At 44.3% G+C, this 15,396-nt stretch overlaps 1 protein-coding gene across 1 annotated transcript in view; it reads left to right on the top strand.

Annotated features, from left to right (window-relative positions):
- itga2.2 (integrin, alpha 2 (CD49B, alpha 2 subunit of VLA-2 receptor), tandem duplicate 2) overlaps positions 1-15,396 on the top strand; it is a 146,894-nt gene that overhangs the window by 29,282 nt on the left and 102,216 nt on the right. The window contains exon 2 of the mRNA XM_055633986.1: positions 4,316-4,439. Within this exon, the coding sequence (XP_055489961.1) occupies positions 4,316-4,439 (124 nt within the window). The remainder of the gene's footprint in view (positions 1-4,315; positions 4,440-15,396) is intronic.

Here is a 15,396-nt window from a genome sequence, read left to right on the forward strand (position 1 = left end):
TATTACTGATTTCATCACTTCTGGCTGTCTGCCTTCCACAGCCTCCAACCTTATCGTTCCCAGCCCCGCACAACTGCCCTGGCAGGCCCATCGTTTCTGCCTGCTCTTATCCCCCACGGAAATGATTTCCACATACCTCGACTCCATCCTATCCCCCACCCCCGGTCCAATCTCTCTCGACCTATATCCAAGATACCTTACATGCCCTTTGTCTCTTTAATGATTTCTGCTTTCTGAGCTCCCACTCCCTCATCTTTACTATGGATGTTCGGTCACTCTACACCCCTATCCCCCACCAGGAAGTGCTTAAACCCCTCTGTTTGTTCCTTGACCGCAGAACCATCCAATTTCCCTCTACTAAAACTCTACTCTGCCTAGCGGAGCTAGTCCTCACCCTCAACAACCTCTCCTTTGACTCCTCTCACTTCCTCCAAGTCCAAGGCGTAGCTATAGGTACCCGCATGGGCCCCAGCTATGCGTGCCTCTTTGTAGGGTATGTTGAACAATCCCTGTTCCAGACGTACACTGGCCCCATCCCCGAACTCTATCCTGTTACATTGATGACTGCATCGGTGCTACCTCCTGCACCCATGCAGAACTTATGGACTTCATCAACTTCACCACCTATTTTCATCCTGCACTCAAATTTACTTGGACCATCTCCGACACCTCGCTCCCGTTTCTTGATCTCACATTCTCCATCTCAGCAAATAGTCTATTGACTGATGTCTATTACAAACCCACTGACTCCAAAAACTATCTTGACTACACTTCTTCCCACCCTGCTTCCTGCAAAGACTCTATCCCATACTGCCAATTCCTCCATCTACGTCGCATCAGCGCCCAAGATGAGGTGTTCCATACTAAGACATCCGAGATGTCCTCAATCTCTCCCATCAAAGATGAGGTCCTCACTCGTATCTCCTCGGTACCCCACAGCTCCGCCTTTGCTCCCCCTCCCCCTAGTCACAACAGAGACAGAGTCCCCCTAGTCCTTACCTTCCACCCCATCAGCCGTTGCATACAACACACAATCCTCCAATATTTCCGCCACCTCCAACGTGATTGCACCACTAGCCACATTTTCCCATCTCCACCCCTTTCCGCTTCCACAGACACCATTCCCTCCACTACTCCCTCGTTAACTCATCCCTTTCCATCCAAACCACTCCCTCCCCAGGTACCTTCACCAAACGCAGACTGGGCGATCGGTTCGCGGAACACCGCTCAACCAACCTGATCTCCCAGTTGCTGGACACTTTAATTCTCCTTCCCATTCCTACACAGACCTTTCTATCCTCTGTCTCCTCCATTGTCGGAGTGAGGCTAAACGCAAATTGGAGGAACAGCATCTCATATTTCGCTTGGGCGGCTTGCAGCCCAGTGGTATGAATCCTGATTTCTCTCACTTCAGGTAGCCTCAGCATTCCCTCTCTCTCTATCCTTCTCCCACTTTTTCTTTCATTTCCATTATCCCTAACCAGTCTGAAGAAGGGTCCCAACACAAAACATCACCCAATTCCTTCTTTCCAGAGATGCTGCATGTCCTGCTGAGTTAAGGGCCTGTCCCACTTGGGCGTCATTTACGCGTAACGATGCACGTGATGCGCGCATGGTGAGTGGTGACGTTGAGATTCACAAAATCTTCGTGCGCCACCTGCGTGACGCGTAAATGACGCGCAAGTGGGACAGGCCCTTTACTCCAGCTTTTTGTGTCTATCTTCGGTTTAAACCTGCATCTGCAGTTCCTTCTTACACAGTAAAGGTAGTTAGGCAGGCAAATGAGGTATTCTGCTATTCTAAGGTGCCAAGCAAAACTCCAAATATCTTATGCTCCATTTTCTAATATATTGACAGGTGCATTTGTAAAATTAAATACTATTGATAAAACCTCTAATTTCTAATGTAACCCTTTTTGATAACAGTAAATAGATTGATAGAATAGAATAGTTTCTTTATTGTCATTGTAACATGGACCATGTACAACGAAATTTAAAATGTCAGCCAGTCAGTACAGCATTCAAACATTTCTAAAGCTAACGATACATACACGGTAAAATAATAAAGATAAACAACTAAATAAATATCACGGACAAAGCACGCATACACACCCAACCCTCCATCCTTCTGTCGATTTCACAGTTACCACAGTCCCTTAGTCTGTATCGCCCCTGCGTTCCTTGGCGGCTACATTTAGTGCTTTTATAGCAGTGGGGTAAAAACTGTTTTTTAGTCTATTTGTCCTTGTCCTTGTAGATCTGTACCGTCTGCCTGACGGCAACAGTTCAAACAGGGAGTGTCCGGGGTGGGAAATGTCCTTTATGATATTCTGGGTTTTTTTGGTGCAGCGGGAACTGTGTAAGTCCTCCAAGGTAAGGAGAGGGCAGCCGACAATCCTCTGGGCGTTGTCAATGGCCCTCTGGAGCGCTTTCCTCTGAGCCGCTGTGCAGCTGGTGTACCACACGCATACACAGTATGTTAGTATGCTCTCAATGGAGCACCGATAAAAGGACAGCAGCAGTCTCTGAGTGATGTTGTTCTTCCTGAGCACCCTCAGGAAGTGCAGTCTCTGCTGGACCTTTTTCAGCAGCGCAGTGGTGTTGTAGTAAAACTAAAAAAAGTAAAAACCTCTTAAAAATCTACATGAAACACAGGTTCCAGAATGTCTAAAGTGTTATGCTCTTGCCAGCTCAATGTGAATGCAGGATATTCATATTTCATGTATGTGGGGAGCCAACTACATTAATGAGGGTTTCAGCAAATGCTTTACTAAAGCAATAGAGGAATGTGAAGTGGGATGAACCCAGGAAGCTTATTATTGCCGAGATTGACATGATAGGATGAACGGCATAAGTCAAGATATTGGAAGTGGCATAACAATGAAAGGAATCGTGTCTCTGAACTTCTTTGATCGTTTCTTTGAAATTAGAAACATAGAAAAATAGGTGCATGAGTAGGCCATTTGGCTCATCGAGCCAGCATCACCATTCAATATGATCATGGTTAATCATCTAAAATCAGTACCCCGTTCCTGCTTTTTCCCCATATCCCTTTATTCCTTTTGCCTTAAGAGCTAAATCTAACTCTCTCTTGAAAATATCCAGTGAATTGGCCTCCATTGCCTTCTGTGGCAGAAAATTCCACAGATTCACAACTCTCCCCCCCCCCCCCCCCACACAACCCCCCCACACAACCCTCCCCCACACAACCCACCCCCCACACAACCCCTCCACCCCCACACAACCCCTCTTCCCCCACACAGCCCCCCCCTCCCCACACAGCCACCCCCCCCTCCCCTACGCACACATCCTCATTGGACAATTCATTTTAAGAGAGCTGCTCTTCAAAGACACTGCAATGAGAAGTGAGAGTTAATGCCCCGTCCCACTTAGGAAACCTGAACGGAAACCTCTGGAGACTTTGCGCCCCACCCAAGGTTTCCGTGCGGTTCCCGGAAATTTTTGCCAGTCTCCCTACCTGCTTCCACTACCTGCAACCTCCGGCAACAACCTGCAACCTCCGGCAACCGCACGGAAACCTTGGATGGGGCGCAAAGTCTCCAGAGGTTTCCGTTCAGGTTTCCTAAGTGGGACAGGGGCATTAGATTTAGCTCTTAGGTCTTAAGGAATTAAGGGATATTGGGAAGAAGCAGGAACGAGGTACTGATTTTGGATGATCAGCCATGATCATATTGAATGGTGGTGTTGGCTCGAAGGGCCGAATGGCCTGCATCTGCACCTATTTTCTATGTTTTCTATGACCTTCCATAGAAATTAAATGCCACAAGGTCAGGTAGCTGATTCATAAACTCCACCACCCACTCAAGCTTAAAAATATCTTGGAGATACAGTTCAGGAGAAAATAAACTCCTTGTGTGAGAACAAGCCTTTATCAGGAACTGATAATCAGCATTCAGATTTTAAAATGAAATGCTACGTTAAAATAAATAACCCATAACCTGGTTAGATCAAAGGACCTGTCCCACTTTCGCGACCTAATTCATGACCTTTTACACTCGTGGACATTTTTCATCAGGCTAAAAACACGCCCCGACCTACTTGATGTCACGGGTACCTACAACTAGCATCACAACCTACCTAAGACCTCCTACGACCTTGTGACGACCATGCTGTGAGTATGAGTCAAGGGTAAACTCAGCAGAGGTTGTGAATTAGGTCATGAAAGTTGGACAGGCCCTTAACACTACTCGATTAAGCTTGAAAAATGACAGAAGTACTTCATATTGTAGCAATCATTCTTAATTGCTTCCTTAATTCTGATTCACAAATGATGATCTTTTTTGTCCTTTTTGCAGGTATTCTTCAACCATCCCAAGCATTTAATGTTGACGTGATGAGCACCAAAACATTTTCAGGCCCACGAGATGTTCTCTTTGGCACCACCGTTCAGCAGTTCTCAGACCCTCAAAATGGTCAATGGTAAGGCAAGGTTTACTCTGTAATTTATGTTGAAAGAACAACAAAATGGGATGCTGTTCACAGTCTGAAGCAGGCTCTCGACCCGAAATGTCACCTATTTTTTTTTCCTCCAGAGATGCTGCCTGTCCCACTGAGTTTCTTCAGCATTTTGTGTGTATCTTCAGTGTAAACCAGCATCTGCAGTTCTCTTCCTACACAGGAAGCGGTTCACTGTCTTGTTAAGTGCTGATAGGTTGTTTCTATTGTGGGCACTGTCTGTCACTGTGTGACATCATTTCAGCATTATGGATCGGTCGTCCAGAATTAGAGTCATAGAGTGTGGAATCAGGCCCTTCGACCCAACTTGCCCACACCAGCCAACATTTCCCAGCTAAACTAGTCAATTGAGAAGTGGATTGAGAATGTTTGGAATTCTCCTCCTCAAAGAATTAAGGTTGCTCAATGGTTAAGGTATTGAAGGTTAAGATTGATAGATGTTTTGCACACTAAGAGAGTAAAGCGTTTTGTGGAACAAATGGAAGCGTGGATTTGAGCCGCAGGAACAAGACCCATTGTGTAGTTTAGTTTAGAGATACAGCATGGAAACAGGTCCTTCAGCCCACTGAGACCACACCGACCAATGATCACCCACTTACATTAATTCAATGTTATCACTAGAGCCAGGATTTTGCCATGTGCTTTTTCATGCCTTTTTTGGTGATTTCACCAGGATGACTTGAGAATTAAGGGACTGAAGTTTAGGGGTAACATGAGGGGGAACTTCTTTACTCAGAGAGTGGTGGCTGTGTGGAATGAGCTTCCAGTGAAGGTGGTGGAGGCAGGTTCGTTTTTATCATTTAAAAATAAATTGGATAGATATATGGACGGGAAGGGAATGGAAGGTTATGGTCTGAGCGCAGGTATATGGGACTAGGGGAGAATATGTGTTCGGCACAGACTAGAAGGGTCGAGATGGCCTGTTTCCGTGCTGTAAATTGTTATATGGTTATAATGCCTTTTTCATGATCGAGTGCCTAAATCAGCCTTTTTTTTGCCGTTTTGCTCAAAGGTCGTACTATTTTCTCTAGTTGTACCGTGATTTTTTGGATCATGGAAACTATTTTCATTCAGACCTTTCGGTCTGAACGAAATTTTGTTGCCTTGCAGTCACACATATAATAAAGTAACAAAACACACAATAAACACAAATTTAACATCCACCACAGTGAGTTCACCAGACACCTCGTCACTGTGATGGAAGACAAAAATCTTAAGTCTTTATCTCTTCCCTCCTTGTTCTCCCTCTGCGCTGAGGCGATCCAGGCCTTTGATGTTGTGACCCCCACCGGGTGATGGTGCTTTAGTCCCACGGCTCAACCTTGCTCCGCGAACGGGCCGGTTCAATCTCCGCGGCCCGGGGTGATCTAAGCTGCCACCCTCCAGTCCAGCGGAAGAAGCTGTTGCCACGGGAGCTTCAAAAAAACAGGTCACCAACCTGTGACCTGCAAGCTCCCGACGATGTCATCTACTGGGCCTGCGGCCGAACCTCCGAAGTCGGGTCACTGCCGCCGTCAATTTCAATGACGTTTTCTACGTTAACACATTAATATTTATGTTATTATTAACGTGTTAACATAGTATAACTTACAAGAAAATTTCCACCACCGGGACGAAACCGGGTGCGCCACCGTCGGTCATTCATTCGTTCATGCCGCTGCCCGCTGGTTCAGCCTTCTCCAAGATCTATTTAAGAATGAACTGCAGATGCTGGAAAAATCGTAGGTAGACAAAAATGCAGGAGAATCTCAGACGGTGAGGCAGCATCTATGGAGAGAATGAATAGGCGACATGTCTGGTCGAGACACTTCTTCAGACTGATGTTGTGGGGGGGGGGGAGTTGGGAAAAAGAAAGGAAGAGGCAGAGACAGTAGGACTCGAAGGAGAGCTAGAAAGGGTGAGGGGGAGGAAGGAGAAGACAAGGGCTATCTAAAATTAGAGAAGTCAATGTTGATATCGCTGGGGTGTAGAATACACAAGCGAAATACCCAGGCTTGTCTCCTCACTACATTTACTGCTGGCTCCAGTCGCAAATCTGAGTTTTCGAGTGGTCTGTGCAAGGCATTCATTGATGCTAGAATTCCATTTGGAAATTGGAAAACAAATCTCTCAGAGTTTTTAGAGAAATACACAGAGTCCAAGCGAGTCATAATTATGGAAAAATTATGTTAACATCAACTTCAACATTGTTGTGCAGAAAATTATAGTTGAAGTTGCATGCAACATAATATGGATCTCAATAGACGAAACAACCAATGTTGAGAGGAGATATGTTGCCAATGTGGTCATCGGTACACTGGAGGCAGGTCAACCATCAAATGAGTATTTGTTGGCATTGGAAGTATTGGAGAAGTCAAAACAGCTCAACTATTACTCATTTGTTTACATCCTCACTTGCTGATCTTTGGCCAGAAGATATAAAACATGAGAATGTTCTTCTGTTTGTGACTGATGCAGCTCCGAACATGAAAAAGCTGCTCGTGCTCTTAAGGTTTTATTCCCCCAAAATGTTGCATTTGACATGCTTAGCTCAAGGACTTCATAGATTGTCAAGCACATACATGGTTGTTTCCAAATGTCGGTCGCCTAGTTTCCAATGTCAAGAAAATCTTCCTCAAAGCATGTTCAAGGAAATGGCACCCGAGACTCCGCTACCTCCTCAGCCCGTTTTGACTAGGTGGGGTACATGGCTCTCTGCTGTACTCTACAATGCTGCAAATTTCGAAAACATAAAATAATTTGTCAACTGTTTTGAAGAAGAATCTGCTGCAGTCAGGATCGTCAGTGAAATCATGCAGAAGAAGATCCTCCACTGCGATCTTTTGTTTATTGCTTCCAATTTTGCAAACTTCCCACAAGCTATCACTTCCCTTGAGAAATGTGGCAAAACATTAGTGAATAACCTGCAGGTTTTCAACAAAGTAACTGACGATATGCGTATAATTCCTGACGATGTAGGTAAAGATATACAAGGAAAATGTGAGAGAGTGATTTTAGCTAACAAAGATCTTGAAGAAATACAAAACATAGCTAAAGTTCTCAAAGGTAGTTGTAATGCACAAGATATCGACATGAATATAGAGTCTGTAGCTTGTTTTGGGTATGCACCAGTGACCTCAGCTGAGGTAGAAATAAGTTTTTCACAACTGAAGCATATTCTGTCTGAGAGGCGGCATAATTTAACACCAGATAATTTGAAAAAATTGCTTGTAATTATGTGCAACCAGGCAACTTTGGTCATTTAATGTAGAATACCTTTATATTATCATTTTTAACCATATTTTGGGGGTGGAAATACATGCTTTTTTATACTTTTTTTTTGTCAATGTGCCTTTTTCATGCCTTTTTTGCAATTATATTATGCCTTTTTGCCTGCCTATTTCAGAGTTTTTTAGCGCCTAAACATCCTGGCTCTAGTTATCACACTATCTCATCCACAACACCTTTACCATTAACTGCAGCTGTTTTTCCCTCTTACACTTTATAATTAAAAAATTACAATCTTTTAATTGAACCACCTCGATGTCCAAACATCAGCACGACAAAGATTCTTTGAAATGTAAACCTTTTTTCGGTTTTGTTAGCAGTTTAAAACGTGATAATGGATGTTTCCGCCGATATTGACACATGCAAACAGAGATCAGAGCTGATCGCACCATAGTCAATATAATATTTATGTGAAGGTTTGCTCCTTAGATAGCAATGTTAGATAGCACCGATTCAGAAGAAAAGTCTTTAAAATCTTGTCTTTAAATGAACAAATACTTACAGTTATAGAGTCATACGGAAATAGGCCCTTCAGCCCATGCCGACCAAGCAGCCTCATCAAAATTAGACCCATTTAGCCCCATTTGGCCCATATCCCTCTAAATCTTTCCTATCCATGTCCAAATGTCTTATAAATGCTGCTACTGTACTTGCCTCAAATACTTCTCCTGGCAGTTTGTCCATATACCCACCACCCTCTGTGTGAAACCGTTGCCCCTCAAGATCCCTACTCACATGAAAGTTATGCCCTCTAGTTTTTGATCCTTTAACCTGGAACACTCTGTGCATTCACCCTTTCATAGAATCATGAAGTCACGCACTGCAGAAACAGATCAAATGCCCTAACTTGTCCATGCCAACCAAAATGTTCCATCTAAGCAAGATCCATTTGCCCACATTTGGCCCATCTATCTACATATTACTAAAACTCTCTTCGTGTTTGTTTGTGAGTCTGCCTGTCTGCCCAACTGTGATTCAGGGATACCCTGAACTATGCCAAAACAGTACATGATAGCACTACAATTTTGACCACCTTAGTCACAATTATCCTGTGGTGACTTTTTATCAAATTTCGTTCAAATTGATGTTACAATTTATTCACATTTAAAATCTCCCACAATTCAAAGCGAGGGAGAAAGTGCCCAGCGCCGACCAGTTGCCGTTGCAGTGCGCATGCGCAGGGCGGCCAATGATGTGCTGGCCGTGGTTGTGCGCATGTGCAAGGCGGCCTGCCGTGCCGGCGGATGAGGAGCGAGCGGAGCCCGGCGGCCCGGACACGGATAGCGGGGGTAGATGGAGAGAGAGAGATAGAGAGGGGGGCCGCCCAGAGTTGAACGGTAGGTGTTCTGCCTTGGCCGGAGGCCCCCCTAGACCTCGAGGCCCATCAATTTTTTCGGGGGGGCCCCTAGAAAGTGGGGGCCCTAAGCTATAGCTTGTTTAGCTTATACGTAAATCTGACACTTCAAATCGTGTCAAGTTGGGAAAAGGGGAAGTACAACGGGATCTGGGGGTCCTTGTACATCAGTCTATGAAAGTAAGCATGCAGGTACAGCAGGCAGTGAAGAAAGCGAATGGCATGTTGGCCTTTATAACAAGAGGAATTGAATGTAGGAGCAAAGAGGTCCTTCTGCAGTTGTACAGAGCCCTAGTGAGACCACACCTGGAAGATTGTGTACAGTTTTGGTCCCCAAATTTGAGGAAGGACATTCTTGCTATTGAGGGAGTGCAGCATAGGTTTACAAGGTTAATTCCCGGGATGGGGGGGACTGTCATATGCTGAGAGAATGGAGCAGCTGGGCTTGTACACTCTGGAGTTTAGAAGGATGAGGGAGGATCTCATTGAAACATATAAGATTGTTAAGGGCTTGGACACGCTAGAGGCAGGAAACATGTTCCCGATGTTGGGGGCGACCAGAACCAGGGGCCATAGTTTAAGAATCAGGGGTAAGCCATTTAGAATGGAGATGAGGAAACACTTTTTCTCACAGAGAGTGGTGAATGTGGAATTCTCTGCCTCGGAGAATTCCACAGACTGGGTGGAGGCGGGTTCTCTGGATGCTTTCAAGAGAGAGCTAGATAGGGCTTTTAAAAATAGCGGATTCAGGGGATATGGGAAGAAGGCAAGAACGGTGTACTGATTGGGGATGATCAGCCATGATCACATTGAATGGCGATGCTGGTTCGAAGGGCCGAATGGCCTACTCCTGCACCTATTGTCTATTGACCCAAAGCAGCCCATCGCAGCCCCAATCAGCAGCCCCGCCCCAAGCAGCAGCCCCGCCCCTAGCATCAACACCCCACACACACCCCTACCCCCACCACACACACACCCTCCCCCACACATCCCCCCCTCCCTCCTCCCCCCCTTCCGCCCACATACACATCTCCCCCCCACTCTTCACCCCTCCTGCCACACCCCCCTCCCCCACACCCCCCCCCCCCCCCCCCCACACCACCCTCTCTACCCCCCCCTCTACCCCTCCCCATCCCATCCACACACCTCCCCTCCTCCCCTCCCACCCCACATCACCCCGCCACACACCCCACTTCCCTCCCCTCCCACACATGAAGAGGAGAGGGCAGGAGTGCTGGGGGATGAGGGGAAATTAACCATGCCTGCGCAGTCAGGGTCTATGGGTGAGTGGTGGAATATTGCATTGGGGAATGGGTTGCATTTGGGGACCAAGCCTCCCGTGTGATAGGATCCAACAGGTCCCACTTAGTCTAGTATTCATTAAAATCTTTCCTGTCCATGGATCTGTCCAAGTGTTCTTTATATGTCATTGTAGTACCTACCTCAACTACCTCCTCTGGCAGCTCATTCTATATACCCCCTTAGTGAACAAGATGCTCCTTGGGTTCCAAATTAATCTTGCCTCTCTTGAATTAAACTTTGATACTTGATACATTGTTCCTCAGCAGAAACTATGCAAGTCTAGCATTACCATTTCCAGTTCCTGAACAAACTTGTTCAAGAAGGAACTGCAGATGCTGGAAAATCGAAGATAGACAAAAGTGCTGGAGAAACTCAGCAGGTGAGGCAGCATCTATGGAGCGAAGGAAATAGGCAACGTTTCGGGCCGAAATGTTGCCTATTTCCTTCGCTCCATAGATGCTGCCTCACCTGCTGATTTTCTCCTGAAAAAACTTGGTCAGTTGCCTTGTATTTCTATTTGTATACACTTGATTTCCAGAGAATAATTCTGCAACTATTTGTTCAAAGGGCCATCACAAGTATATTTCCCTTCTTTATTCTAAAATCAGATATGTTGATTCATTTAGCACAGAAAGAGGTATTCTTTCTGCATTTTATCTTTGGAAACATTTTCAAATAGATAGCTAATGGAGGGATATGGATCGTATACAGACAGATATAATTAGTTTATCTTGGCACCATATTTGAGACAGACATTGTGGGCCAAAGGGCCTGTTCCCAGTGCGGCACTTTTCTGTGTTCCATGTTCTATCACTCCTCTGTATTTTCTATTCAATGTTACTGATTTCCATTTTTCAAGCATATATTCAATTCTCTGTGGGCAATGTTACAATGAATCTTCTTTCATCACCATTTACATCAATTATTTTTAAAGTATAACAAATTATTGCTTATAACATTGCGCCTGATCTATTTTTTGTATCATTCCTCAGTATCAATTTACTCAACCACAAAATAATATTGAACAGTTTGATCCTGACTACGGGTCCCGTCTGTCCGGAGTTTGCACATTTTTCCTGTGACTGCGTGGGTTTCCTCCGGGTGCCCCGAATTCCTCCCACAATCCAAAGACATACGGGTTTGTAGGTTAATTGGCTTTGGCAAAAAAAAGTATCTTAACATTTCTTGCTTCTCATATAACTCTACTGCCTCATTCCTCGTACCATTCTAGTAAAACTCTTCTGCATCCTCTTTGAAGCTTTTAATTGCTAATCAGATCATCATGAACTCAATATTCATGATTGAGAAGCATTACAATAGATAGCAAAGTATGACATGTACAAAAATAATTTACACTTACTAGTAATACTTAAACATATAAATTGCTTCACAGATACTGGATAAATTGTATAAAGCCAAGTAGGAAATATAACAATGGGTAATAAGGGGCCACTGCTTCCAACTATTTAAACACTGTCATTTAGCCAAGCAAGCAGACATTGTACCACATGGAAATTAATCATAATGATACAGGTTAAATGTTATCTCACTAAAGAAGCAACATTTACTTTATTCAGTTAAGGAACATTGACAGTTTTGATTGCTCATCATCTTTGAAATATTGGAGATGAAGTGGCTTTGTGAGCTGCAGTCATCTTTTTGAGATTGTATGTGACTGGAAGAAGAACTTGCAGTTTATGTTGTTCGTATTGGCGATTGGGTTTCCAGGTTGGGAGTTGTTGCCAGCATAGTTTAGGTAAGAAATTGCTGTGCGTTTTGTAATAATTTCTTAAATCACTTTATAAAAGATAGTCAGAATGGAATCTTCATCCTTATCCATTTCGAACTATAAGCTGAAGAAAATTAATAGATCATCTGTCCTTTTAAATAAGAGATTTTAAAATACATAAGAAGATTTTCACTGATTCTGAAATGTCCTTTAAATTTGAAAAATGAGAGAATACAATTAAGAGATATCTGAATATATCATGAATGTTTCAAGAAGACCATGGCTTATTTTGCATGGGATTTTTCATTACTCATGTTAGATTATTAATGGCAGGAAGTGTGCTAGAAGCAACTGCAGATGCTGGTTTAAATCGAAGGTGGACGCAAAATGCTGGAGTAACTCAGTCGGACAGGCAGCATCTCCGGAGAGAAGGAATGGATGATGTTTTGGGTCGAGACCATTCTTCAGACTGATGTCAGGAGAGTGGGTGAGACAAAGATAGAATGCAGTCAGAGACAGTAAGACTGGTGGGAGAACTGGGAAGGGAGAGGGGATGGTGAGAGAAAGCAAGGGCTATTTGAAATGAGAGAAGTGAGAGAAGTCAATGTTCATAGTGCTGAGGTGTAAAGTACAAAAGCGAAATATGAGGTGCTGTTCCTCCAATTTGCACTGGGCCTCACTCTGACAATGGAGGAGGCCCAGGGCAGAAAGGTCGGATTGGGAATGGGAAGGCGAGTTGAAGTGCTGAGCAACCGGGAGATCAAGTAGGTTAAGACGGACTGAGCGGAGATGTTCAGTGAAACGACCGCCAAAACTATGCTTGGTCTCGCCGATGTAGAGAGGTTGACACCTGGGACAGCGGATACAGTAGATGAGGTTCGAGGAGGTTCAAGTGAATCTCTGCCTCTCCTGGAAAGACAGTTTGGGTCCTTGGATGGTCGAGGGGGGAGGTCAAGGGACAGGTGTTGCTTCTCCTGCAGTTGCAACGGAAAGTGCCTGGGGATGGGGTGATTTGGGTGGGAAGGGATGAGTTGACCAGAGAGTTTCTGCGGAAAGCAGAAAGGGGTGGAGATGGGAAGATGTGGCCAGTAGTGGGATCACCTTGGAGGTAACAAAAATGTTTGAGGATTATATGCTGTATGCGATGGCTGATGGGGTAGAAGGTGAGGACAAGGGGGGAGTCTGTCCTTGTTACGAATGGGGTGAGGGGGAGCAAGAGCGGAGCTGCGGGATAGCGAGGAGATATTAATATTAATGGCAGGAAATTTGACCTGTAATGGAACACAAATGCCTTGGCTGACTGACATTGCCTTTATTGCTAATTTCAGCCATTAGTGGACATAAATTGTTGAAAATGCGAGGGAGCGTGGCGACCAAGGGGAAGGGTGAAGGGAGCTTTGGCATTTTTCAGCTTGAAATTTTGCAATCTGGTGCTTACAGTAGCGAGTCTTTTAACTTACACTTGAATGCAACATTTATGTTTTAAATTGGATACGGTATGAATAAGGTAAAGCTAAATTACATTCCTAATTACATTCCACAATAGAGCCAGGCTCTGATCAACAGGTGCAGCACATGAATGACTATATTCATGTATGGAAATCCGATTATATTCATGCTGTTAAAAAAAAAGAGGACATCAGATTATACGAGGGGGAACTTCTTTACTCGGAGAGTGGTAGCGGTGTGGAATGAGCTTCCAGTGGAAGTGGTGTCGGCAGGTTCATTGGTATCATTTAAAAATAAATTGGATAGACATATGGATGAGAAGGGAATGGAGGGTTATGGTATGAGTGCAGGCAGGTGGGACTAAGGGAAAAAAGTTGTTCAGCTCAGACTTGTAGGGCCGAGATGGCCTGTTTCCGTGCTGTAATATGGTTATGCATATACATACAGAAAAACACAGAGAAACAAGGCAAGAGTCTGACTTCCATCACTGTTCTGCACAAATAAATCAATCAACCTTACCCTTTGAATATAGAAACAAGACGGAAATAATGCCACATATTCAATCATATATGGTTCAATGAAATTAAGATTTATATGTAAAAAATATATATGGAAACAGGCCCTTCAGCCCACCAAGTCCACACCGACCAGCAATCTATCATACACCTGTTCCATCCATCACGCCAGGGACAATTTGCAGAAGCCAATTAACATAGAAACATAGAAAATTAGGTGCAGGAGTAGGCCATTCGGCCCTTCGAGCCTGCACCGCCATTCAATATGATCATGGCTGATCATCCAACTCAGTATCCTGTACCTGCCTTCTCTCCATACACCGTGATCCCTTTAGCCACAAGAGCCACATCTAACTCCCTCTTAAATATAGCCAACGAACTGGCCTCAACTACCTTCTGTGGCAGAGAATTCCAGAGATTCACCACTCTCTGTGTGAAAAATGTTTTCCTCATCTTGGTCCTAAAAGATTTCCACCTTATCCTTAAACTGTGACCCCTTGTTCTGGACTTCCCCAACATCGGAAACAATCTTCCTGCATCTAGCCTGTCCAACCCCTTAAGAATTTTGTAAGTTTCTATAAGATCCCCCCTCAATCTTCTAAATTCTAGCGAGTACAAACCGAGTCTATCCAGTCTTCATATGAAAGTCCAGGAATCAGTCTGGTGAACCTTCTCTGTACAAACTATTGTTACCTACAATATTGTTAACTATTGTTAACAACTGTTAACCTACAAACTGGCACTTCTTTCGGATATGGGAGAAACCGGAATATCCAGAGAAAACCCATGTGGTAGTAAGGCAGCAACTCTACCCCTGCGCCCCCGTGCCATCCCATTAAATTACCTTTTCTGTAATATATTTATTATGGTGTCACGCCAATAAAGATGAACACATGATCCTGATTTCTGCCCTTAGTTGGATAACACACGTCTCCAGTCATTGTGTTTTATGGCTGGTTTTCAACCTCTTCAATCTGAAGGTCTCGACCCGAAACATCACCAATTCTTTCTCTTCAAAGATGCCGCCTGTCCTGCTTTTCTTGTTCTTAATGTATCTTCAGTTGAAACCAGCTTCTGCAATTCCTTCCTGCACTATTTGTTAAGCAAAACAGGTGCTATTCTCATAATATTATTCACCTCAACTAAGTATGTTCTTCACCTCCATTGCTGCAGAGAATACCACCAGCCCAGTTAGCAAATCTTTCTTCAAAAAGAAAAAACAATTCCTGCCCTGCCAACATCTTCATAAATCGCCCCTGGATCCTCTCCAGAGTAATTGCATCCTTTCTACAATGTCATAGTCTT

The sequence above is a fragment of the Leucoraja erinacea genome, chromosome 1 (assembly GCF_028641065.1).
Source record: "Leucoraja erinacea ecotype New England chromosome 1, Leri_hhj_1, whole genome shotgun sequence".
NCBI classification, from domain to species: domain Eukaryota; kingdom Metazoa; phylum Chordata; class Chondrichthyes; order Rajiformes; family Rajidae; genus Leucoraja; species Leucoraja erinaceus.